Below are 26,281 nucleotides of genomic sequence, written 5' to 3' on the forward strand. Positions count from 1 at the left end.
AGCTACAGTAAAAATGGCAGGAGCTGATTCCCATGAAAGTTGGACAAATATGTCATTTTGTTGTACGGGCCTCTTAAAGGCTGCTTCCTTTCAAACAGAGACTTGAAAACAAAATAAAATACCATAAAAAATCATGGCTTTTGAAACAAAACAAAACCAAGCTGGTTTCTTGGGGAGCCAAGAATTTGTACAAACTCTTACAGGCCTTAAGAACATTAAAATAACTATAGAAAATTATATGATAATTGATTAAAAGACCATTTTAGTTCATTTCTAGAGTTTCAAGCATTCTGGATATCTTATTAATCAAAAGAAGAGTCAGAATATACTTGTGTCATGTCTGCAAGTGGAAAACGAAAGCTAATGAGAGGAAAATCAGAGCAAATTGTACAATTTACAGGATTTACAGCAAGAGATGAGGATCCTAAATGGAATTTCAGAAATGCAAACGAAACACACTGATAATTGTACTAGTCATTTAAGAAGCAGCTCACCAGGAAACTGAGAAACATATGTCTGCAGACAAAAAAACCAGGACTAGAAACAATCTAACATAACGATCTTTGTTACCTGATCGATCAACACACTGCCAATATTATTAGAAAACCAATTTATTTTGCTGGTCTTGCTGTTCTATCTTGCCAAACTGAAACATATCACCATCACTCTAAATAAAAAGAAATCATTTATTCCCTCCCTCTCCTCCACAAGCAAATCATATTTATTTGGCTTCTGACTAGGCTAAAATGAGAGGCAGCCAAACAGGTTTATCTAATCTACATCCTGAGAACTGCAGTTTTACCAAAACAAAGCTTCCCAGCCTTGCACCTAGGAAGAAAAAAAAGGGGAGGCGGGGGCACAGAAATAGCTCACCCCCTTCATCCCTTCCTTTGCAACAGCCTCACCCACAAACACAGGAGCATCCACTAGCTATAATTTATTTGGATCAAAATTACAGTTCTGAAAATATATTCACATAACTGCAGTGACTTACACTTCAAGACAACCAATTTGATTCCTCCCAACATTGTTCAAAACAACAAAAGCTTTATTAAAAAACAGCATAGAAAATCAAAATCAACTGGTAGAGACCACTAATATTGAGTCTGCAATGTATTATTATTGAAGAATACATCATCTAATTATAGAAATGATATTTATTATAGGAGTTGGATTACTATCTTGGGTTCAATATACTCTCAAGAGTGTTTAACATTAGAGTTTCATCCTTTCTTGAAGGTAGTAAACAAAAGATAGAAATCTATTGTCATCATTACATGAAAGAATACAATATGAGACTATTTATTAGGAATTCAACTTGCCCAGAGAAATTAGAATACAATATGAACAAATTGACCCATTTACAAGAAGCCATTGTACCTTCATTCATTTGTTCTCAAAATAATGAGTTGTACAAGAGAAAATTAAATAGCCCAGAACAATAGGAATAAACTAAAAAGAGTCTTCTAAGATCAATAAACATGACTAATAAGGTCAGTGAGAACTTCACTCACATTACTAGCTCAGAAGTATCACTATTGGCAAATCATGCACCAAAGTATTGTAGGTAGTCATTGTCAGAGAAGAGGTCATCAATACTTGTGCCTTCAATTCCAGGATAATATGGACTGCTGAGCCCACCAAAATCAATCAACGGGCTACCAATTGAAGATCCAAATGTAATACCAGCATGCCTATTTGGTTCATTTTGAAATGCGTCTACCATATAAGGGTGCAATTCACCATTACTAATGCCATTTTCATTTCTGTCTAATGCTTCTACATAGCCTCCATTATCCTTTGGCCTAATCTGTGATGCATTCATTTCAATTCGACCATTTGACAAAACATGACTGGGCCCCACTTCGAATGATGGATTATAAAGGGGGTAAGTAGTGTCATTTTGTAACTCAGCATTTGGCATCATAGGATACATCATGGGTGTATCTTCCGCATACATTCTAGGTGTAGAAATATGACCGGCAGAAGGAACAAGCGGCAAATTGTCTAACTCAGATGCTGTTATTTCTGCCGAGTCCTCTAAACCTACATCTGGGGGCCTCAATGCTGCCACTGCAAAGTTTTCCTGCTGATTATCATGTGCATTGTAATCAATGAGGGGTATATCATTTTCATTTATGTCAGGCAAATTTCTTTTTGGCTCATCATGTTGGCACTCATTAGGAGACATTCTATGAGCTTGATTAGCAGGCCTTGGTTTCCCACGGTATCCACCTCTCCTGGTCTTTTTTGGTTTTGGTCTATTTTCTTGGCCAGATTGGGCTAAGGAATTGCCAGCACCATTTGCTGGCTCTACATCCATTGGTTGATTTTCCCTGTTGTCTTTGGATGACACAGAGCCCACACCATCATCAATACCATCAACATCATAGTTGCTGTCACTACTAATGGCATGTCGCTTCTTAGTACCATTGTCACCCACAAGCATTTCAGTTATCCCAGAGGTTCCATTATCACTGCTAGGTTGCCGAATAAGAGATTCTTCCCGGCTCAAAACCCCCAACCAGATTGCACTTTCCTTTGCAGTCATCTTATCCTGTAAGCACTTTGACTGACGGACATGCCTCCTGATCTTTGCAATATCAGGAGACATGTGCTTTATCACTGCTGTTAACACCCCTACTTTCCACATCTTTTTCAGATCATGTGGTTTTTTATACAGAGGTCTCTGACCATGGGGTAGCCCTAATTTTACCCACCAATCTTCATTGCCAGTAGGCCACCAAGGTGGTGGAACTCCCTTCTCCAATGGATACTTCCTCTGTGGAGGATCACAATGTTGCATCAAAGAAGACAAGAGAGAACCTAGAGTTGCATCTTGCAGATCTTGAAGAATGCTCTTAGAGTTCCCATTTTGATTATTCTCAGCCTCACCCATGACTAAACAGTCCGCTTCATACTTTGCTATGGCAGCTGGTCCATTCTTATCGAATTTCACCTTTTCTTTCCACCAAGCTCTAATATTATCAGACGAACCACTCACAGGCTTACCCTTCTCAGGAATGATCCCATAGACAAAACCACGAACTTTGCACACTTCCATTAACTTCAACATATATTTAAGAATTCCATCCTGCGCTCTAGACATTTTCTTCCTCCGAGCCTGATCATTTGTCTGCTTGGGTTTTTGCTTCTCAGCAGCTTGTATTGCCGCAAGCTTCTCTTTTTCCTTAATCCTTTTCAGCTTGATTTGGTCCTTCCACATACGCCTTTCCAATTCTTCCGCTTCAATCTCCTCATCACTAACATCTTTCTCAGCTATATTTCCACACCTTATATCATCAACTTCAATATCCGAGCTGTCACCCAAAGTGTCCAGAACCATAAGAAAAACTCCATTAAACCAAAACTACAATAACAGCTCTCTATATCTAAACTATTACACACTAAAATAATAAGAAAATGTAAAAAAAAAAAAGAAATCCTTGTTTAAAACCTTATGAATTATTATACTTCAATATATATATATATATATATTTATTTATTTATTTATTTATAATGAAAATCCTCAAACTAATCACTTCACCCAACTCACATGACTCTATTATTCCAAGTTAAAAGTCTTAAAGCTTCTTAAACAAAACACTCATAACTTAAGTTTTTTTCTTTTCCAATATTTTCTCACCAACCAAACAAGACAAAACAAAGCATCTTACTCTATTCAATCAAAACCCAGATAATTAACAATCACAAACATCTACAAAAACCTAACTTTAATCAAAATCATATTCCTCAACAATTCCATCAACAATCAATGAAAAATCGAATAAAACACTCAAATGGGCATGAACCAATCCAAAAATTAAACAACGGCATCTTTTCTTACCAAATATCAGCTCCAATCTCTTCATATTCACCCATGTATAAATTCCACGCAAAAACAATTTAACGAACCTCTCAAACCTAGAAACTGGGTTTCTCTTTACAGTCCCTCTTTTCTTCAACCTAGCTTTACACAGAAGATGACAAAACGAGAGAGAACTTCAAGTTAAAGATGTAAATGGAGCAAATTGCATGGAATCGAATCGGTAAGAAAAAGGAATACGTCGCCAGAATATCGGGTTTCGGTAGACAAAACGATTCGGGGAATTTAATACGAAAGCCGAGACAAAGCGATTTGTGGGAGGCGGCTAAAAGAAGTCCCAAGTGGACAAAATTCTTATCAGATTTTGCCACTTAGGAGAGAAATAATCAGGTGTCTGCATGTCCATTGTAAATCACACGTGGTCCAAAATTTTGAACTGTTTGTTTTTGTGGGGGTTTTTTTTTCAAAGAAATATCTTATAATTACACTTAAGCCAGAAGCCTTTTAAAATTTATTTGTTAAAATTTTAAAATACCACGAAAATTTTTTATAAAAATAAAATTTTAAAAATAGAAAAATAGAAGACTGCTAACCAGAACTCTGTTAAAAATTGTGAACAATTTCATCAATCATAAGAAAATAAAAATTAAAAATTTAAGTGTATTTTAAATATTTAAAAAAATTAAAAAGTTCACCCCTGATTAAGGCATAAAATGTTTGCATTAGATTTTACTAACCTTTTGTTTACTAGGACGTATCTTGGTACCAAAATGATTTTACGAAGGGCAAAGGACTTATTCTCATCCAAAGATTACTCTCTTCTAAAATTCTCATCAATTAATTTTAAAAACCTCAAACATTTGTTCATTTATTAAATTTTATTGTTATTTTCAAAAATAAAATTATTATTTTAAAATTTTATTTAAAAAAATAATTTATTTTTATTTTTCATTTAAGTTTTAAAAATTAATAATTTTTTTTCTAACTTAATTTAAAAAAATCATTTTTTTTATTTTTCATCATTATGGTTTTTAGGGTTTAAATATTTTAGGAGGAAAATTATTAATTTTTAAAATTTAGATAAAAATATAAATAAATTATTTTTTAAATAAAATTGTAAAATTATGATTTCATCTTTGATAATAATAAAAAAATTTATTGAATAAATAAATGTTTAAATTTTTTTAAGTTAATAAGTAAAATTAAAAAAAAAAAAAACTTTGAATGGGAATAAGGTCTTTGGCCTTTTAAAAAGTTCAGTATAAAAAATGTGGTTGGTGGTGCCCACAAAGTGGAAGTTAAAGGTTATAATTAATGGAGGGTTAAAAAGTTAATAAATAATATTATATTATTAATTTTTTAATTACTAAAATGAATGGATCAAAGATGGCTCTTTTTGGCGTCTCCGATTGACCCAATGTCGAATTGTCGGTGAATGCTACGAAAGTATCGCTATCTTTTGTTTTTTAGTTGTTCAATATAATATTTAATTTTTGTAATATTACATAAATTTATGAATTTAGTTTTTATCTACATTATGATTGATTTGTCGTGGAATTAAATTAAAAAATAGTAAATTGAAGGTAGAGTTTAATTTGATTTGAAGAATAAGACAAAGAAAGTCGAGGGTGTTTACCGTTGGATTCAAATCCTAAAATAAAATCAAATTATTTAAAAATTATGGTTTGATTTGATTTAATTTAAATTAAAATTTTTTTAACTATTTTTTTGTATTTTGGGTTACAATTGTAAAACCCCAGATTCTAACCTCATTTGAAAATACAAAACTAATTTAATCCATGACTTTATTCTAAATAAAAAATAATAATTCTATAGCATAATATATTTTTATTCTTGCCAAAATAATCCCTAAAAAATAATTAAACATAATCACATCTTATAAATAATCTCCAATTACAATACTCATAAACAATCAAATCTAGATATCAAAACTCTTCAATCTCCCAACTCAGCTTAAGTTTATTTTATTCCACCCCTCCTAGCTAATCTAGAAAACTTATTCTGCAAAATAAAGGAAACGAGGAGTGAACCGTCAACTCGGTAAATAAAAACAAACATAATACATAACTTTTTAATAAATAAACGTCGTAAAACTTTTTTATTTTCAAAATAATTAGTCAAAATAAATAAATAAAACCCTTGATATTCCTTAACTATAACGAAACTAAAACGTTTTCACAAATTTTAGGAAAAACAATATAAACAAGTTCATATTCATTATCCTAAAGAGAAACAAGCATAAATATTTTATATCAACCATAAGAGATAATCTTAAAATAGTTCATAAACATTACTCAAATAAATAAATTAAAAAAACATAAAATTTGTACTTAGCCTTTGTCACATAGTGTCACAAACATTCGTGGTGACTTGGTTCGATTCTTATTCATATTCATCATAAGTCCGTAGACTTTTCATAATTCATATTCTTATTCATATTGGTCCGCAGACCCTTCATCGTATTCATATTCGTAATAGGTCCGCAGACCTTTCATTGTATTCATAATTGGTCCGCAGACCCTTCATTGCGTTTATATTCATAATTGGTCCGCAGACCTTTCATCATTCAATATCTGTCCCTAGATGTTTTATGATCCGGTCATATTTATCGATCCATAAATCCTATGAAATTTGAGCATGTATGAATAGGCATATAATACAATTTGCAGAAAAATTTTCAAATAAAATTGAGTTCAAATACTTTGTCAAAATGTTCAAGAAATTCAGATCATCAAATTGCCAGAATACAGATTTTTTTCTATTGAACAGTCATTGCTCTAAGATTTTTAATAAATTCTGTAATTATAAAAAATTTACGAAAATTTGATATAATTGAAAATACATGTTATAAAATTTCCAGAAAATTTTTCGATTGCAAATAAAATAAATTTCCTCATCAAAACATTTCATAAAAATTGAATAACAAACTGTCCAGAATTTTCAATTTCTAATATGCACAAACACAATTATTGACTTAACTATGATGCTAACATAATTTAAATCTAAATTTAACATAACTAAATAAAATGAAATTGAAAGATTAAACTTACTCAAATCTCCAACCCTTTTTGTTGATCCAAATAACTCTAAACCTATCCCTTTTTCAATTGCCAAGTATAGAAATAAAAACTAATATTTTTGATTTTCTTATGAGGTCTAAACTTTTAGAGAAATAATTTTATAGCCTATAAAGATCTATTCAAAAGAATAAAGACTCATTTAATTAAAATCAATCAATATCTTCTTATCTCTCAATCAATCCAATCATATCTTTTCTTTTTATTTTAAAAATATCCATCAAATCCTAAAATCTTTTTTTATAATCCTCCAATATATAATTTCCTTAATTTTTTTTTTTTTTTGCAACCATATCTATTCAATCATAGTATCTCTTCATATATTATTTATCAAAAAGTATACTTGTTTCCTTTTTCTTCTTATATAAAAACTGTATATTACAATAATTTGAATGATTTGTAAATTAAATCAAATTATAAACTATATTTTTTTAAAATATGTATATATATATATATATATATATATATATATATATATATATATATATATATATATAAAACTATATTTGACATAACTTTCTAATAAGTAATTAAGTGTATTATTTGTTTGTTTTATATTTATTTTGTTATTTTTTTTATATATGTATTTTTTATATATTTCACATATATTGTATATATTTATATTATGTTCGATTAAACTATAATTTAATTAATTTTACTATATATATATATATATATATATATATATATATATATTTTTAAAATGTTTAAACTGTAATTTAAATTTAACCAAATCACTCAATTTGGTTTGAAAAAATTTTAAATTATTTTTTATAGTTTGGTTTGAAAGAACTTTCAAACTATATAAAATTGGATTATATATACTTCTAAAAAAAGATAAGTTTAATATTAAAAGATAACTCAAAATCTATTAAAATTATCAGAAGATGTTGATCTACAAAAGAATGAAGACATCTAACGAGATGAAGATGACATATTCGTCTGACAAAAATTGTTGTTCACGTGGAAAGATCAATAGAAAAGGAAGACGGTGAGAATGCTGATGAACAGAGATGGTTGTCGGAGACTTTCATGGGGAAGGGGTGTAATGTTACCCCATTCTCCACAATGACTATTGCAGTGACCCAATGGCCATTTTTGCAGTTATTGCCATAACTTTACACGGAAAGCCCTGAAAATCTGTTTTTATTTGAAAATAATAATATTACAGGAAAGTGCGTAAAGTTCAATTCCTAGTTCCCTTTGTGTTAAGTTTCAAACGTGAAACCGAAATAGCTTATATTAAAAAATAGTATTAAAAATTTTAAAATTAGAAGTCAATAATTATTAATGGGAAGAATAAGCATTTTGACATGAAATTTAAGTCAATGGATTGAAATCAATGCTTGACATATATTTAAGGTAATTCTAAACTAAAATTTAGCAGTTTTATATTGTAAATCTATTCATACAGTTATGTATATATTTATATATGTTCTTATATAATTAGATATTATTTTATTTTTAATTCAGAATCCTTTAATTATGATAATATATATATATATATATATATATCATCATAATTAGAATAAAATATATATAATTAGAATAAAATAATATCTAATTATATAAAAACATATATAAATATATACATAACTATATGAATAGATTTACAATATAAAACTGCTAAATTTTAGTTTAGAATTACCTTAAATATATGTCAAGCATTGATTTCAATCCATTGACTTAAATTTCATGTCAAAATGCTTATTCTTCCCATTAATAATTATTGACTTCTAATTTTAAAATTTTTAATACTATTTTTTAATATAAGCTATTTCGGTTTCACGTTTGAAACTTAACACTATATATATTCTTGAAATAGGTATCCATAGTTTTATTGGTATAAAATTTGGCTTGTAAAACGAAAACTTAATTGGGGATACATCATGTGTTTATGGTTTTGGTTAATATTCATTAAGTCCCTCAAGTTTTAAATTATTACTTTTTGAATCTGATATATTTTTTCTCATTACTCATCTTTCTGAATATAATTATATAACAATAAACCTACATAATTATTGGGAGCATTGTTATGAGATTTTTATAAAATCAATTATAACATTTTTTATTCATGTGTATGATTATGCACATATTTATTTGAGTATTCTTTCAGAGAATTTAAGAGAAAGAGATAAAGCAAGAGGGCTTCACTAAATTATCCGATTCAATTTGTTTTATGCTGTGGCTGATAATTTATTTGGGAGGGGGGGCGGGGTGGGGGTGGTGGGGGGAGGGATGATAAAAAGACTAAATAGCCATGCTAGTATGAAATATAAAACCACCATAACAAAGGCAACTAAAGCTTTATGATTGTCTTCTTCACCTTGACTTGACAATTTCTTCTTTCATGGCAATTGACAGAGCACTCAAATTCCCTCCACTCTCCACTATAACACCAGGCATCACCACACTTCTACTCCCCACATATCCTCCTTCTCCAATCCTGATCTTCCCAAACTTCACTTTCCCATCTTCTCCTTCATAAATGTGCCCAAACAACACTGCTTCTCTTCCTACACTCCCCCCTCTTTCCATCTCCACCATTTCAGGATTCAGCATTGCCCCCATGCTGTCCACATATGCCCCCCCTTCCCCCATCTCTATCTCTGATCCCATTAGTTTCATCCATAATATCATCAGGAACGACCCTCCGGTTAGCTCCATGAAATACTCTCCCACCAAAGTCCTGAAAGCCTGCCATGTTATGTCCAGGAAGACAGCTTTACTCCAAATCTTCGCAGTTTCTCCCTCTTTCTTTGTTCCTACGAGAACCCATTTGGCTACAACACAAGCCAATGCTGATAGGATTCCTGAAGAGGTCCAAAAGATGGGAAGTAACCAGTGTAGTGGGAGTTTCTTGGTTGCTTCCAGGAGAAGTATACAATTTAAAAGAGGAAGGACTGTCAGGAATAAGAGGAAATATGGGAAGATTGTTTGTAGCAAAGGTTGGGCGAAAATTGACCATAATGTTTGATGCCAGTTCCTTGCCAGGGTCACTCGTTCTTCGGGTTTTTTCTCCAGGGCTGCTGCCATTGGACAGCCTGAAAGATCTACTTTTACATCAGATTGCTCCAGGAAAATCCTCCAGGATTCTGGAAGAGGCTCCCTGTTTCGCAGATGCTGGCATATCTCATAGATCAGTGAACGACCATGATCGATTGAAGCACTCTGATTGCAAGATGAAGCTGGAATGACATCAATTTCACGGCATCGAAGATAGGGATTAAATTCGAGGGTTTCTGATTCTTCCTTTGAGAGATTTTGATCAATAGTAATCTCCCCTATGTTAATATATGGGAACTCAGACTCACTCCAAGGTTTGGTGCAGTCAAGTGCAATGTCACGAGTTGCTTCGTCTTGTGGCACTGGTCGGACTTGTAGCTGAAAAATGTAGCGAACGCCACCTGGAGAATTTACTCGGTTCTGGAAATCTTGAGCAAGGAAAAGCAAAGGGCGAGTGTCTTTATCATCCCTCGGAATTGCACCTGTTTCTGGCGGAAGAATCCCAACAGGCTCCACTTTACCAGAGTCCTCAGAAATGTTTTCATCATAAGGCCTCAACTTGAACTTCACGTACATTTCTTGTCCATCTGTGAACCTGAAAAGCCTACAAATGTTAGAGTAATAATGTAGTTCTGCATACGAGTCAGCATGGCGAAGAGACATCCACACGGCATCGTGAACATGTGGTACTCGCTTCACATGTTCTTCTCTTGCAGCAAGTCCACACACAAGCCATGTCGCGAAATCTGCAATTGTGCGTGCATAGAATGCCTTGCCTGTTTTAAGTGTAAGATCGAGTAGTGGGGAGGTAGCACCAATTTCATCTGAAAGTATTCTTATTGCTGCACCACGGGCGTCTATCCTTGCATCATCATCAGCACTCAGGCTATTGCTGTGCCGGACTATAACAGTGTAACATTTTCCAGGATTGAAGATCTTGTGGCATGGCAGGCCTTCAATGTTGTCATAAATCTTCAACTGTCCCTTTCCACTAACACCAATTCGGTGGAAGTATCTTGATTTAACTTTCAAAGTTGTGGCTGCCAAATTTGCAGCCAGATTGCCAACAATTTTCTTGTATTTCATGTCCATTTCTTCTATCCTGTCATCCAAAGAATGCATTGTGTTCTTGATCATGACTGGAGTATGAGATCCAACATAAACGCCGCCCTGTTGCAGAACCGAATGCATTGGAGCAACTGAAAGTGCACCAAGAATAACATCCTTTTGAACTACTGAATTGGGCAGGATCAGGCTTTGACTGCCAATCACTGAGTTGTCTTGCACTTCAATTTTCCCTGAAGTAAACCCTTTAGAGGAATAGAAACCAGTAATGATCCGGCTGAAGTCCCCAAGATGGACACCAGCTCCAATTGTAATTTTCTCTGGACATGAAACTGCATTGATAGCTCTGATTGAACAATGCTTTCCAACCTTCGCGCCCAAACCGCGTAAGTACATACAGAATGCTTCTGTTCCAGATAAAAGCTTGGCAAATCTTAGATGACAGGCGATGGTGATCCGGTTGCAAAGCCAAACCTTTATGTGTGATTGTTTCTCCTCTTCTTTACCAGCAAGAAATTGGGTTGAAATGCATGTGAGGAAGCTGAGTACAATGCCATGAAACAAGTATGCAATAGCAAAAGAGACTGCACAATAAACTGGGTTTGAAGGAATGCTTGCGAACATGGTCACATATGCAGTGATAGTGAATGGAATCCAATGGAAGGCTCCGGATATACAGAGAAATGCAAATTGTTGAACAGAGGCTGGCTTTTGAGATAGCCAAAGGTAAAAGAAGTAGACGACTGCCGCTGCTAAAGTACTGATGAAACTGACTATGTAGATCCCCATGAATTGATAAATGGTCTCATTTGGCAATACTGCACTGCCCTGATATCAAGGAGAAATGAATATTGTAAGCCTTAAATTCAAGAATTTAATATAAAGTGGAAAAGTGTCTGTAGTCATTTACCTTTTGAGGATTGTTTTCCTCGGTAGATTTGGGTATGACTTTGCCTGCTTCACTCTTTTGCAAGGGGGCTAAATAGGTTTCTTCTCCTATTGTACTTCCTTTCTGAATCACAGCATATGGGCCAACTGAAGAGTTTCGGCCAATTCTAATTGGAAGGAAGCTTAGGACTCCATTCTTTACTTCATGGCTTTGAACCAAAGCCCCTTCAGCAATTACAGCTCCATCTCCAATTGAAACAAGAGAAGGGTCTGTAATATCAACTGTATCAAGCAACACTGATGATCCAATCTTAGCTCCAAACATCTCAAACCAGTAATTCAGGAATACTGTTCCTCTTAAATAGACTGCCAGAACTTTAGAAGAAACTTCTTGAGTCTTATAAAGTGCCCACCATTTGACAAAATCCGTCGACCAAATGGAAATTTCAGGATTCAATGTATAGTTTGGTCTCAGGAAAGAATTTCCAAAGAAAGCAATGGAAATGCAAGTGGAAACTACGCAAAGGATCCAGGCAAGGGGAGCAAAAGCCAAGGAGAACAAATATCCCAGAAAAGGATATCCAACCATCAGTTTATTTGTGACTGACACCAAGTTCATGAAAGCAGAAACTGATAGATGAGAAGGAACTATCAGAAAGACTGAAACATAAAGAAGAGCCAGAAGTTGGAAAATGCAGATACCGAATTTGCGAGTTTTAGAAACTTCCATCTCTAGCTCAGAATATTCTATCTCTGTCTCTGGAGCATCGGTTGAGTTGTTCATGAGTTGAGGTTGAGACTTCATTATAAGATTCTCTGAGAAGTTTGCCAAGTCCAAAATGCAGGTTGCAGTAAAGATATCTACGGCTCCAACTGGCACTCCAAGAAAATCAGAAAGTTTTTGAGCAGCTCTAACAACACCAATCGAATCGATTCCATAAGATACCAGGCTTTCTGTAGCGGAGATTTTTCCAATAGGAATCCCAGTCCGCTCTGAAACTAGTCCTTTCAGAAACTCTACAATATCTTTGTTAGTCATTTTAGGGCCCGACACTGGAGAACTCACAAGCCGAGGTCTTGGTGTTCTGCCTTCTTTACACGTTCCAGTTGTGTATGACCGGGCCAACTTTTTCTTCAAAAAAAGTGGTTCTGGGACCGTGTTCAGAGTTCCATCAACAAACTGTTTGAGGCATTCGAATCTCTTGATCTTCCCGGAAGTTGTTTTACTAATAGTTTTGGGTTTGATCAGCTTTATAGAAGCAACTGTAACGCCATGTTCTTCTGCTACTCGGGTTCTAATTTGTTCAATGACTTCCTTATCAACAGCAGCACCATCTTTAACCTCAGCAATTACAACCAGGCCAACTTGATCAGAACTATCTGGAACTGAAATTCCTTTTGTTGACAGGACTTCCTCCGGAACACCAATGACTGCACAACAACCAGGCCGGAGATGTTCAGATGAGCTTTCCACAGTCTTTTCAACATCTGCGGAGTAAATATTTCTTCCTGCTACAATTATAAGATCCTTGATTCTTCCAGTGATGAACAACTTTCCATCAATAATTCTTCCAAGGTCTCCTGTTCTGGTATACTTTCTTCCAGGGTGATTCTGAAGCTCATTTCCTAAAGTTTTCTGGCTGATGTCTTCTCTCCCCCAATAGCCAATTCCAGAGCTGGGGCTGCTAATCCATATTTCTCCCTCTTTTCCAGGCTCTCTGAGCTCGTCGCTACTCTCTGGATCAACTATTCTGATGTCGACATCTTCATCATTTTGATCCACATAGCCACAACAAACTCTCCCCTGCCAATCAACAAAAATAGGCTTTCCTTGTCCATATGCACAGCTGACAAAAACACAATTTTCTGCCAAGCCATAGCCTGGAGCCATCACCTCTTGAGAAAGGCCAAAAGGACTAGTCAATCCAATAAACTTTTTCAGTGTTATTTGCCTCACTGGTTCAGCAGCAACCATAAGGAAAATCATTGAAGAAAGGTCATAGTTCCGAGCCTTGTTCTTGTCAGAATCGAGTCTTCGGATCATCAACTCGAAAGCAAAGTTAGGGCCAGCGCTGTGAGTTGCTCGGTATTTGCTCATGGTTTCAAGCCACAAGAGGGGGTTCTTGATGAATATCATCGGAGAAAACAATATTGCTGAACCTCCGCTAACTAAAGCTGTAAACAGTCCCCCAATCAGCCCCATGTCATGGTACTGAGGAAGCCAGCTGACTAGTACTGTTTTTGAGGTGCTCTTGTATTGCCTTCGCATCAATTTCACATTATGAATCAGGCCACCATGAGTTATCATAACACCTTTAGCATCGCCTGTTGACCCAGATGTGAACTGCAGAAAACAAAGATCTTCAGGCCGAGGTTCAGATAGATCAGTCGTCATTTCTGGAACCAAGTTAGCAGAATTCTTGATCCAAGAATCAGTGTGCAGCCAAGGAAGATTAGGCCAATGCGCTGTTGCTTTGGCATTTTTGCCTGTCAATGAAACCAGAATCTTCACATTTCCTGTTCGCACCGCTGAGTGATAAACAACAGTCGATAGAATCGCCTTAGCTTCACATGATTTTGCAATGTTTTCGATCTTTAATAATGCTTGTCCACCTCTTTGCCAGGGGTCTGGAGGAAGAACTGGAACTGGTAAAATTTTAGATCTTAAGCACCCAAAGAATGCATCAACAAAATCAAGACCAGGGACATAAACTAGGAGAACCCTGTCACCAGGCTTGATAACCGGTCTCCGGCTTGTCAAGAGCTTGTTCGCAATGCAAGAAGCATTAGCATGAAGTTCTTCATAAGTCCTCTGGCTCACTACTGCACCATCTTCATTAATCCAAGAATAGAGTTTTTTGCTTCGAGTAACTCCATGAGTTCCCCAGTGCTTCAAGTAACCATCAAGAGTGGAAAGATCAGGGAACTCCACACCTGGCAATTCTCCCAGTTCTTTGAATTTCTTATGCCAGTTATCAGATTGCAAGGGGAACAAACTCTGTATAAACATAATATTAAGGAGTTACGTAAAAGTTCATTTTTCATCTACTAATATTCAAAAGATCAGACTTTTTACAGGACAAATTACCTTAACATATGGATGTTTCGGCAAAGCATTATTATTGGCGAAGTGCTTGCAGATTAGGGCCATGGAATAGGATGAATTCCTCTCTGTGAGTTCAAATGCCATAAGTCCACCAACATAGTAAGTGTTTCCTCGACCCTGCAGCTCAGTTTCCAGCCTCTCATAAAATCCATCCTCCATATCTGTGGTAAAATTGAAGAATTAGTGTCCATCTTCTGGCTGGAATAAATTATGTGAAGCAGCTTATTGAGCAAATATACCTTGGCTGCAAACATGTGGGAAGTACTTAAATCGCCGCTGTAGAACTACATTCTGAACTTCTCCCCCTATATTTTTAACAGTTTTGATTGCAAGCTTAGTGACAGTTGGTCCAGTAATATCGACAGCGTTGCCATAAGACCAGAACAAGAAGATATCGGTGTCACTGAAGAACTTTTGCATTGCAACAGGGTATCCAATTGTTGCAGGATCCTCCATATATTCACCAAAATAATAGAAACCAATTGGCATATGTTCCAGGCCTCTAATCTTTAAAACAGTTGTATAGTAGTCAATTGTCTGTACTTTGCTGAATAGCTCCTTTTCAAGCTCATCCATGTCCATTACTTCAGTTTCCAATTCTACAGTGCATGACATAAACACATGAACAGATGGAAAAAGGGGTTGATAAAAAGTATGATTAGGAATAGGTAACTCAACTAACCTGAAGACTTCAAAGTTGGAGATCTGTAAATTTTTCCATTCTCCATAGGAAAGTTTCCAGAGATGATGATTTTATCAAACTCCATAACCTTACATTCCCCATCAGAATTTTTCACATGGACATTGACACTAGTTGAATAGCGCCTAACTGCAAGTACTTCAGTGTTGCAATGTACTTGTACTGGAAGGTATTCACTGAGCTTTTGCCAAAGACTTGCATATCCACCTCTGAAACGCCGAATCTTCCCAGCCATGGAGGTTCTTGTGAATTCATGAATGTATGCATAAGGCATGTCTTGCACGAATCCATACCCCGAAGCAGTGTATCCATAAGCCACAGATTTGGGAATAGATTTGAATCCACGACTTTCAAGGTACGTTGGAGTTAAGTCTGAAGCAAAATCACTCACCGCGTGTACCCCAATTCGACCAGAAGCCTTTGCCTGATCCTGTCATTTGCAGCTGGGAAGACTTAACTATTGAGGTTTCAAAATATGGTAACAATCCTAAACCCTTAATAAGAAACCAACCTGTAATTCCAAGGTCAATGACATTACTGAAACATAATCATCAGCAACTTTGATGTCCTGAATTTCCCCTGAAGAAGCATCGATGAGAGCTAGCTTGTGTGAGTCCATTTCTTCTAAATCAGAACCTGTTTCTTGAGCCAAGTGAAAAATGACTGGTGCACTATTTGCAGCTAGAACTTGACCACCCAGATCATATATTTTTCCTGTGAAACATATTAATTTACATATGCTGCAGAGTCAAATTACCTGGAATAACAAAATCAAGATACATAGGAGCATAATTGTCAGATTGTACCTTCGATTTCGACTGATTCACACATACCGCCAACAGTGTGATACTTTTCTAACACGGTCACATTTCTGTAGCCAAGTTTGGTTAGTGCGAACGCTGCTGATAAGCCACTTGGTCCAGCTCCTACTATCCCAATTCTTGTGTCCACTGGCAGGCTTGGATGCAGGTTGGAGAATTGATCTTCTACTGATTTTTGAAGCTCCATTTTTGTGCAGTAGTTTATGGCCCCCTGTAACCAGCAAGTTTTGAATCAAAAAGGCCATGAGAATGAAAGTTCAGTAACTGAATGAAAACAAAACCATTACTTTCGTAAGAACAATGCAGAATGGCTTGTGAGAAGAAACTGACAAACCTTTAAAGATAGAAGCACTAGCTTGCGAGATCACTTGATCGGAAGCCTGGAGAGCCAGTTCATTGACAATGCTGATCCACTTCCTGTAATGCCATTGTCACCTCATTTTAAGAAACATCACAAACACACATTAAATAATAAACATTCCATCTTCAACAGCAATCAGCGCGCAGTTTTGAACAAGACATTGAGCCTTTTCAAAGGAGAGACAGAGCTATAACTATCAAAAGAATAAATTTAAACAGAAAGAACTAACCTGGGAGGCAAAACGTGGAAAGGGTAATGAAATTAGTGCCAAATGGAGAAAGAAGAAAGGCAGAAGCCCGTCAAAGTACGTAGGAAAAAGCTGATAAGTATGCTAATTAGCCGAATGTCCACGAGTTAAAATGGAGGAATTGTTGAGAATTTAAATAGTTGAGATTCTTTTTAGAACTAATAACAAGAAGACAAAGCTCACTGTTCATCTGATTACATTCTTTCTTGGTTTCGCCGAGCATATTGGGCTTGAAACTTCACATATTCTCATTCTTTTTGCTTGTGTTTTGACAATTGCAATGCATGCGACTGTTAATGCATGGACGTATTTACAGTTCAAAGATTATTACCACAGTTTGGTGATATCAGTAGATCGATAATTATGATTGGATCCCCCAAAGGATTAGCTCAAACTGACAAAATATGGAACTCGAAGCAAAAGAGAGCAAGGGATTATCTTTTCTTACCTTATTTTAATATTTAACTCCTGAATTACTTAATTTAGTAATTATAAGTTTTGTTATTAGAGTTAGTATTTTACTTATTTAGTGTAATCGAGACTATTCAAAAAAAGTATTATCACATAATTATATAGTAACATGTCATTATTTATTCATATTATTTATGTTATAGTATTATTTTATATGATATCATCATCATCTAATAGAAGAATTATTTATTTATATTATAAATATATATTATTTGTCTTAATGTAATTATATGATTTTGAATAAAAAATAAAATAATATTAGATACAATAGTTATGAGTTCGATTACTGTATCTCGAGTTTTACTATCCAACAATTATAAACGAAGTCCTCAATTACAAATATATATATATATATATATATATATATATATATATATAACACTAAATCACACGTAATAACTCATCGATATACTTAATTATTTGCTTAAACTGACATTTGATGTTATGGCACAATCAATGAGCTTGATTTCAGATGATGAATGAAATAGTCAATTCCAAGGAAATATATATTCTGTTGATGCTGCTTAATCAGTTTTGTTTAGCAGGCGGATTAGGCAATAATTAATTAGAAATTATATATTAATTTTCCCAGAATAGTATAATATTTTATTTTTAAAAAATTAATTAAGCTCTATACATACTAGGAATCTCAAAATTCGATGCTAATTTTGTGTTGTTATATGCTTACAATTAACCACAGCCGATCTGCAATTTTCTAAATAATCACTAAATAGCATATTATTTAGACAATTCTTATACTTGTAAGCATTGTAATTAGTGATTAATTAGGCAGCAAACACTTGGCATTAATTCTCTTGTTTCTGTCTTCAGTAACAAACAAAATCCTTCTGATTCTTTTGAAAAAAAGTATATTTCAATCCCACTTTCTTTTTCTAATTTCAATATATTTCTGGATAATAAATTATTGATCAAGTAGTCCCATTTAAAATATAATCTAACTTAAGATCATCTAAGTTTTTACAGTCACTGATTTAAGGTACCTTGGTCACTTTGGTCTCATCAAAATTATTTGAGTTGATGGAAATAACTATTTTTCACCCAAGGTTTGGTGAAATAACAAATTTTCATCCCTTAAATTTGCAAAGTTTAATTTCTCATTTATTATTTATTTTTGCTAGTAATTTTGTTATGTGAAAGGATAGAAATGTTATTTTAATACCAACTAAAATAATATAATTAAAATAAATAAATAGATAATTTTCTCATATTCATAATATTTATATATTTTTCTTCTCCATTTTCACATATTCTCATCATTATTTCTTACTCTTCTTTATACCACTCATTTTTGCTTTCTATCTTCTTTTCCACTCATTTTTTAAAAAATAAAAATTAATTTATCTCTTAATCTTCTTTCTCCCACTTATTTTTCTTCATTTATTGTCAATTTATTTCTTCATCTCTTTTCTTTTACTCTTTTTTTCATTATAGTATCTTTCCTCTTCTTTTCCAACTTATTTCTTTTTAATAAAAGTCAATATATTTTTCCTTTCCTTTTCTTTTTCCCATTCATTTTTTCAATAAATGTCAATCCATCTCTTCCATTTATTTATCTCACTTATTTTTTTCAATTCAAGTATGTAAAAATAATTATAAAAATAATAGAGGAGAATGATGATCATGGTAAAGATGACTAAAAGAGAAAGATATTTGATGATGTTAGTAGTAAAAATGATTAGAGAAGAATGATAGTTTGTGGTGGTGTTGTTGGTAAAGATGAAAAGATGAAAAAATGAATGATCTACAATTGATGGTGAAAATAACAGGAGAAGAAAGATGACAATTAAGAGTTGAAAGTAGAAAACTAAAGATGATAAAGGAGATAATTTAAAAATAAAAATAAAAATAAGAAAAAATATGTTTTTTTTTTTTTTTGGGTAAATGAAAAAATATGTTTTAGAATATATTTAAATATTATTAGAGGATAATTGGTTAATTAAATTTCCATTTTTTGATATAAGTAATTTTATAATCTCAATAAAATGAAAAACATATTGATTGTTGAAAATTGTATGTATCAAATGATGAGGCCATTTTCATTGTTATGTTAAAGCAATAATTTATACTAAAATCCAACGAAATTCACTACACTAATATAGTAGGTAGAAAATTAAACTTTTCAAATTTAAAGGGTGTGAACATTATTTATTTTTACCAAACCAAGCTATGGGTGGAAACATGTGATAGATCAGCTCAAAGATGGTTTTGGATTATTATGATAGGAGAATGTTTGATAAATACAATGCAAAAGATACCCAGTCTTAATTAATTACTGGGTCTTAAACGGACACAAGTAATTACTCAATGTTTGTCAAAATCAAAGAGTCAAATAAAAACCCCTTTAAAAATGAATGCTTTTGATGTGATGTAATGAAGAAGCAATTTATTTTTAAGGAAAGTCAGAAATTAACAAATGCGTCATTGATGACTTAAATTTGCAATTTCTTGGCTTAATTTCATTTTTTTCAATTAAACAATTAACATGTGTTTGAAAATACAATCAATATTATTTGCATAAAATATACAATCCTAAAAATTATTATAAATTAAAAACCAGAAATCAATTGACATTACATGTTTAGTGGACTTGGGAAAAAGAAAATGCAAATCTTGGAAAAGTTGTGGGCCTTTGGCCCTTTTCAGATTCACAATCTTCCTCTTTTGTTCAATTGATTGCTGCCTTATTTAGCAAGGCCCATTACATAATACATTTGACCAAAAGTGTAAAAAATATGATATCATATGATTTTCTCAAAATTTATATTATTTGGTATTACAACCATTATCACGACTCTCAGTTGCAATCATGTATTATAAGTGGTGATGCCAATATTATAGTGTTTATCCAGAGCTAACGCATAGTTACTCTGCATGGGTATCCAAAATGTATAACATAATTTACCATATTACAAACATAAATTAGGTAGCAGAAATTTATAAAAGTTGCAAGTTTACATACACATGAACAACATTAATCAATCAACAGAATCCAATAAACAACATAAGCAAATTACAACCTAAAATTCATTCAGATTTTCATTTGCCACTACTGGTTTCCTGCTGCAGAATCTGTGCAGCTGAGGGTCAGTGAGACCTGCTCACAGCATACTATCCGAACGTGCCGGTAACCTCCTGAAGAAGTTGAGAGGAATGGATGGGAGTTTGTGGCGAAACCTCGGATGCCTCAACAAATAAAAGACGAGGAGGAGGGCTATAACTTGGATTGGGGTAACATAGACAACTACAGCAGCAATCAAACAGAAAGTTATGAATAGAGTGGTTGCTCTGGGGTCTCTCCAGCTCAGCAGAGACTGAAACCTTTCTCCCTGAGTCGCCAGGTCGCCTATTACAGTTTGAACTCTGCCTGCTATACTTCTCAGGCGATCATATCTCATTCGAACTATGTCTGATCCTCTTGAAGTCGGGAATGTGTCAAACTCTTCATCTAGTTCATCAGGATGAGCAGCTTCAGCATGAGACAGTCGCGTGTCCATGTGAGGTGGGTGCCTTGGCCTCCGGCGGAAGTTCCATATGCCAATCAAGAAAAGGTAGAGAAAAACTGTTGGGAGTATGAGCTCAGGATAGATTATCAATATGATAAAAAGGATGTGGATCAAAATGGTTGTAAGAGGGTTTTTCCAATTGCAGATTTGATCAAACCATTTACCGACAGAAATCAACCCACTTAGAACATTCATAATTCGGAAAAAATTAGCTTTGCTTCTCCGCATACTCCACATGTGTGAATCTACATCAAGCATATACTCCACAACCTCTTTCTTCAACGGTGGCTCAGCTCGATTCAACCTCATAGAGACAATCTGCATAGCCTGGTGTCTCAGGCTATCCAGTTGAATGACAGATAATGGATGAAGGTAATGCATTTTGGGCAACAATGGATGAGAGTAAATATACATCATGTTAACCAAAGATAAGCACGTGAATCTCACAGCCAACTGAACTTCTCCCATTTTCTTCACCCCTGAAGTTTGCAAGACTAAAAGCGGATATGAGTGTGTATAAACCCTATCAGCTTCAAGTGTAGATAAACGAATCCTCACTTTCCCAATTCTTGAATCCTTTCCGCCTCCACCTATATGGCCATTATCAAAAACCCCTACTGTAATGACGGTACATATGTCAAAAACCTCCCAAGTGTACTGCTCATTCCACCTTGGAGTGGGGCTGTCAACAATAGTCCTTGTTCGCACCCATTTCTGCCCATATTTGGCCACACAATAAGCATCTGTAGTTCCTCGCCCATCTCTTGTCTTCATTGGCATCAGCCCATGAGCACTAAGAATTCCAACCTCCAACATCCCAATGCTTGGCTTCCATAACTGTTTTGCAGTTGGCCTAAGATCACTACTGTAGTGTGTTGATTCATCTAAAACATGATAACCACCCTCCAGACATATCCTCAAATGAATTCTACTGGCAAACTTAGTATCTTTCTTTTGTTCGCCTTCTACACTTACGTGTTTCTCGAGATTAAACCACCGAGAGTTCACAGGCTTATGGTCCAATCTCCTTTGCACTGTATGCAAAGGAATCAAACACTTTCCAAGAATTTCTTCTTTGTTTGATCCCACCCTATCTTCTACAGTCAAAATCAAGGGCTCCTCAAAAGGCTCTGCAGCTACAAACATCAAATCTTCATTCCAAAATGGATTTATAGACTTAGTTTGGGATATCCTAGTTCTCAATGCTTGGTTTCCTAGAACAGCTTTCACGAAAACTTCTGGAAACCTACTTTTATCACCAGGTTGCAAGTCTTGAGCTTCAATCACGTTGACCCTTAGATACCAAAGCTTGGGAGATAGATACACTTTTGACCGAATGTTTGTAACTGCTTCACTGCCAACCATTGCTGCATCTGAGTGCCAAGCATCAGGAAATGCCTCATCAGCTTGAGTTCCCATCCAAACAGCCAACATCAGCTCTCCCTTAACCCGCACTCCCTTTTGATCATCCAACCTATACCACTGTGGTGCCAATGGACTGTCAGGAGGAACCCTTCTTGGGACTTCATTTAGATCAAACATTAACCTACCAATTAAATCATCCAAAACAACAGCCTTATCCTTCACCGCCACTTCCAAAACAGATGCCTGAATCCTCTCTTTCGAGAAAGCAAAAACTTGATTCCATTCAGGATTGTTCTTCTTCTCAAAATGCTTCGTAACTCCCTTATAGTTTCCAAGTTTCACTTCAACATAGGGATCACAACTGCCAGTAACATCTTTACCGGGCAGGTCCTTAGCCTTAACAACCCGGACATAAAGGTATTGCATTTGCTCAACAAGGTCATAGGTGCATGACAGCTTATCACCTGTGACTGCTCCCGCCCCAATCTTTGGCGAAGTCTCCTTCAGAGCAAAGTCCGCAGCTTGTGGAGGCTTCTGCATCTTCTTTAATGAATACTAACAAACCAGAAGCACGCCAAATACTATCAATTGCACAAGATACAATAAAGACTTAGAAAATCAAATTCTGCCAATTGACTGGCTTGAATCACCAGAAACTTAGCAATCATTCAAAGTAAGTTATAAGAGAAAGTAATAGATTAAAGAATCTCATCAATCACTGGAACGCACCAAAACCCTGCAAAAATCAGAACAAAAAAAATCCATGAGTCACAAGCATAACTCAAACCCTCCATTTAAGTGCCAAGAAACAAGATATAAACAAAAGAAAAATGCCATTTCAGTGCTGCAACAAGCTTTCAAAGACAAGTAAAACAGATTTCAAATCAACCCCATTTGACTCTTGTTCTTAGGAAAACATTTTCCCCGTAAACAAACGAGAACAAAATTACCCAGAAGCACAAAACCAACATAAATTACAACACAAACACAGAAATGTCTACACCAGTGGGCTGTACCTGACAAGATAAATAGATCTATCTCTAAAAAATCACAAAGACAGAGCAAAACAAACCACCACGAAAATGATGAGAAACAAAAGTAACATTCAAAGCAAACTTGAGCAAGAAAATTACTACAAGAAAGCTTCAACTTTTCAAAGCTTTCAAGAACAATGCATTGCACATTACTTGAAAGAGTGAACAAAGGATTCAATCTTTTCAACAGCAACCAAACCAACTTCACTTTCTTGAAGCAAAAGCATGGTGAAGAGACGGAGAAATGTACCTTTTCACAAACAAAAGTTGAATGCAAATCAGATTTTTCAAAGGTTTTGGAAGGAAAGTAGAGTGAATAAAGAGTGAAGAGACACAGATACTGGCTTGTGAAGGGTGAAGCGAATGAAAAAAATAATAATAATAATAAAATGAGCATGTGTGTTGAAATCGGAATTTAGTGGAACACACTCTATCTACCGACGCTAAACATCTTCACAGGAACCTACTTTGCACCAACTTTTATTTTCTTTTCAATTATTTTTTTACCAAATATAGTTTTTTAAATAATTTTATAATATTAATTTTTAATTTTTAAAAACATTTTTCGGTAATTGAGAATCCACTCATATTGATTAGAAAGATAAATCTAAGACATGATAATTAACTTTACAATCATTACATTAAATAAGTTATAAATAATCTTAAATTTATTAGTTTTGACCACTAATTATTTTTACATAAGTAATGATAATTTTTTTACATATTTGTAGTTAAAAATTTAGAAATATCTTATTATCATGTTTCTTTTTGTATTTCATATTTAATCAAGTAGTAGTTGAATTTAATTCATAACTATTAAATATCTAATTTTTTGAATTTTATGGGTACTAAAAGTCAAAAAATAATTCAAAAATGGGAAAAGGGTGATTGGCAAAAAGTGAGAATTCATAATTTATTTCAACTGAGTTTGTCAAATTCAATAATAAATAAATTCATAAAATAAAAATGTATAATTTTGAGGCTAAAGAACTATTTCCCACCTAAGTAAGTTTTGATGTATTTTTAAAGTCATTCTTACGGAGTTTGAAAAATCTAAAATTTCACCCATAAACCAACTGCTATTAAAATTTTCAGTTAAAATTAAGGATAAAATTATTATTTTATTAATAATGTTAAAAAATATATAATTTTATTTCATTCCCTCCCCCTCCAACATTTTGAGAACTTACAATTCACCCCAACCTCAACTTTGAAAATAAATTCCTCCTCTGCCCAACCACCAAATCTACATAAATTTAAATTTAATTCAACTTTGAAAACTCGCAATTATATATAAATTTATCTAAATAATTTGACAATATTCTTGTGTGGATAACATCTTTTAAGAAAAATATTGTACCATAAAATAAATATATTTTAATAAATAAAAATGTATTTGGAGTGAGCAAAATACATACACTTATTTATAAAAAAAACAAATAATTAGGAAAACAAATATTTTTTTTTGCACAAAAATAATTCTTAAAATTTATAGAAATTAATGTTTAATATTTTATTTGAAAAAAATTAAAATAATTTTTTTAAATATTTTTAACAATAAAACTATACATATAAATAATATGTATAATTTTATATACAAATAATGATATATTATTATATAATTAAATATTATTTTATTTTTAATTTATAATTATATAATCATATAATAATATATCATTATTTATATATATAATACTATAATATTGACATAAAACAAATACTTATGAAAGTACTATAATATAATAAATTAAACATCAAAATTTTATTATATTTCAACAAAATCTCGAACGACGAGATAATTTTACCGAGAAAATATCGCGAGTAATAAACCGTCAAACGATACGGTGTACGGCTCTGTTATTGTGTGATCCGGCCCAGCTGCTCAGGTCCACAAAAGGACAAAAGGTTCAGGTAGGTATTAGGCAGGAGTTACCAAGCCTCACCGTCGATCGCGAAGGATCTGACGGCTGATACACTGAAGACATATGGGTGTTCACGATTGGTCAGTGATAGATTATGGCAGTGCAGCGGTTCGCAGGGGCTCCGTACAAAAGAAGAAAAAGGAAGTTCATGCACGACGTGCCTGCCAAATCTTGCATGGTAATGCCATAGTGTCAAGTGTTACACGCATCTAATATTAATTGAGCAATATTATGTATATTCATTTTAGGTATATAAATATATACATACTCATATATGTCATCATATGATTGGGTATTATTTTATTCTTAATTCAAAATCATCCAATCACATGATGACATATATAAATGTGTATATATTTGTATACCTAAAATAGGTACACATAGTTTTATTGATATTAATTTTCCCAAAATCTCAAAATTAATCAAACACACAATCCATAGCAACGGTTTAATTAGAATCTAAATGCAAAATGTCAAAATCCACCTAAGGTTTTTTTTTTTTTTTTTAAAGCAGTGTGCCCGGTCCGATTTGGTATATTTTAAAAGTTTTTTAAAACTAAATTAAAAAAATAATTTGAAAATTTTTTAATTCAAATCAAATTAAATCATTTTAGATTTCAAATCAAATTAAAAAATACAACTTTATCCTATATAAATTACAATATGGACTTACTAAAATAATTCATTTTTAAATATATATTCTTTAATAAAATTAATTGAATAATAGTTTTATAATATAAATATATAAAATATATATGAAATATATAAAATGAATATGAAAAAATAAATTATAAATCTAATTACTTATTAAAAAATTCTATCAAATATAGTTTTTTTTATAAATATA

The 26,281-nt window shown here is 33.5% G+C and overlaps 3 protein-coding genes across 3 annotated transcripts; all 3 read right to left on the reverse strand.

Annotated features, from left to right (window-relative positions):
• Positions 1-1,243: 1,243 nt before the first annotated feature.
• On the reverse strand, positions 1,244-4,160 carry LOC123209318 (ETHYLENE INSENSITIVE 3-like 3 protein). The gene is made up of 2 exons (XM_044627298.1): positions 3,848-4,160; positions 1,244-3,320 (listed from the first exon to the last, which is right to left on the reverse strand). Exons 1-2 carry the CDS (start codon positions 3,880-3,882, stop codon positions 1,547-1,549), a joined length of 1,809 nt encoding a protein of 602 aa, XP_044483233.1. The 5' UTR covers positions 3,883-4,160; the 3' UTR covers positions 1,244-1,546.
• Positions 4,161-9,246: 5,086 nt separating this feature from the next.
• On the reverse strand, positions 9,247-11,067 carry LOC123208592 (linolenate 9R-lipoxygenase-like). The gene is made up of 2 exons (XM_044626128.1): positions 9,890-11,067; positions 9,247-9,370 (listed from the first exon to the last, which is right to left on the reverse strand). Exons 1-2 carry the CDS (start codon positions 11,065-11,067, stop codon positions 9,247-9,249), a joined length of 1,302 nt encoding a protein of 433 aa, XP_044482063.1.
• Positions 11,068-20,514: 9,447 nt separating this feature from the next.
• On the reverse strand, positions 20,515-23,891 carry LOC123201447 (FT-interacting protein 3-like). Its single transcript, XM_044616961.1, has 2 exons — positions 23,763-23,891; positions 20,515-23,214 (listed from the first exon to the last, which is right to left on the reverse strand). The coding sequence occupies exon 2, from the start codon at positions 23,016-23,018 to the stop codon at positions 20,709-20,711; it is 2,310 nt and encodes a 769-aa protein (XP_044472896.1). The 5' UTR covers positions 23,019-23,214; positions 23,763-23,891; the 3' UTR covers positions 20,515-20,708.
• Positions 23,892-26,281: the final 2,390 nt, after the last annotated feature.

Source organism: Mangifera indica, chromosome 2 (assembly GCF_011075055.1).
Source record: "Mangifera indica cultivar Alphonso chromosome 2, CATAS_Mindica_2.1, whole genome shotgun sequence".
Taxonomy (NCBI): Eukaryota; Viridiplantae; Streptophyta; class Magnoliopsida; order Sapindales; family Anacardiaceae; genus Mangifera; species Mangifera indica.

Coding starts and splice junctions, on each gene's coding strand:
- LOC123208592 (XM_044626128.1), bottom strand. CDS start 11,067: ATGATCAAGAACACAATGCATTCTTTGGATGACAGGATAGAAGAAATG. Junction 9,371..9,889: donor AACTGGCATCAAACATTATG/GTCAATTTTCGC, acceptor TGGGAAGATCAG/GATTGGAGAAGGAGGATATG.
- LOC123201447 (XM_044616961.1), bottom strand. CDS start 23,018: ATGCAGAAGCCTCCACAAGCTGCGGACTTTGCTCTGAAGGAGACTTCG.
- LOC123209318 (XM_044627298.1), bottom strand. CDS start 3,882: ATGGGTGAATATGAAGAGATTGGAGCTGATATTTG. Junction 3,321..3,847: donor GAGATTGGAGCTGATATTTG/GTAAGAAAAGAT, acceptor TTTGGGTGACAG/CTCGGATATTGAAGTTGATG.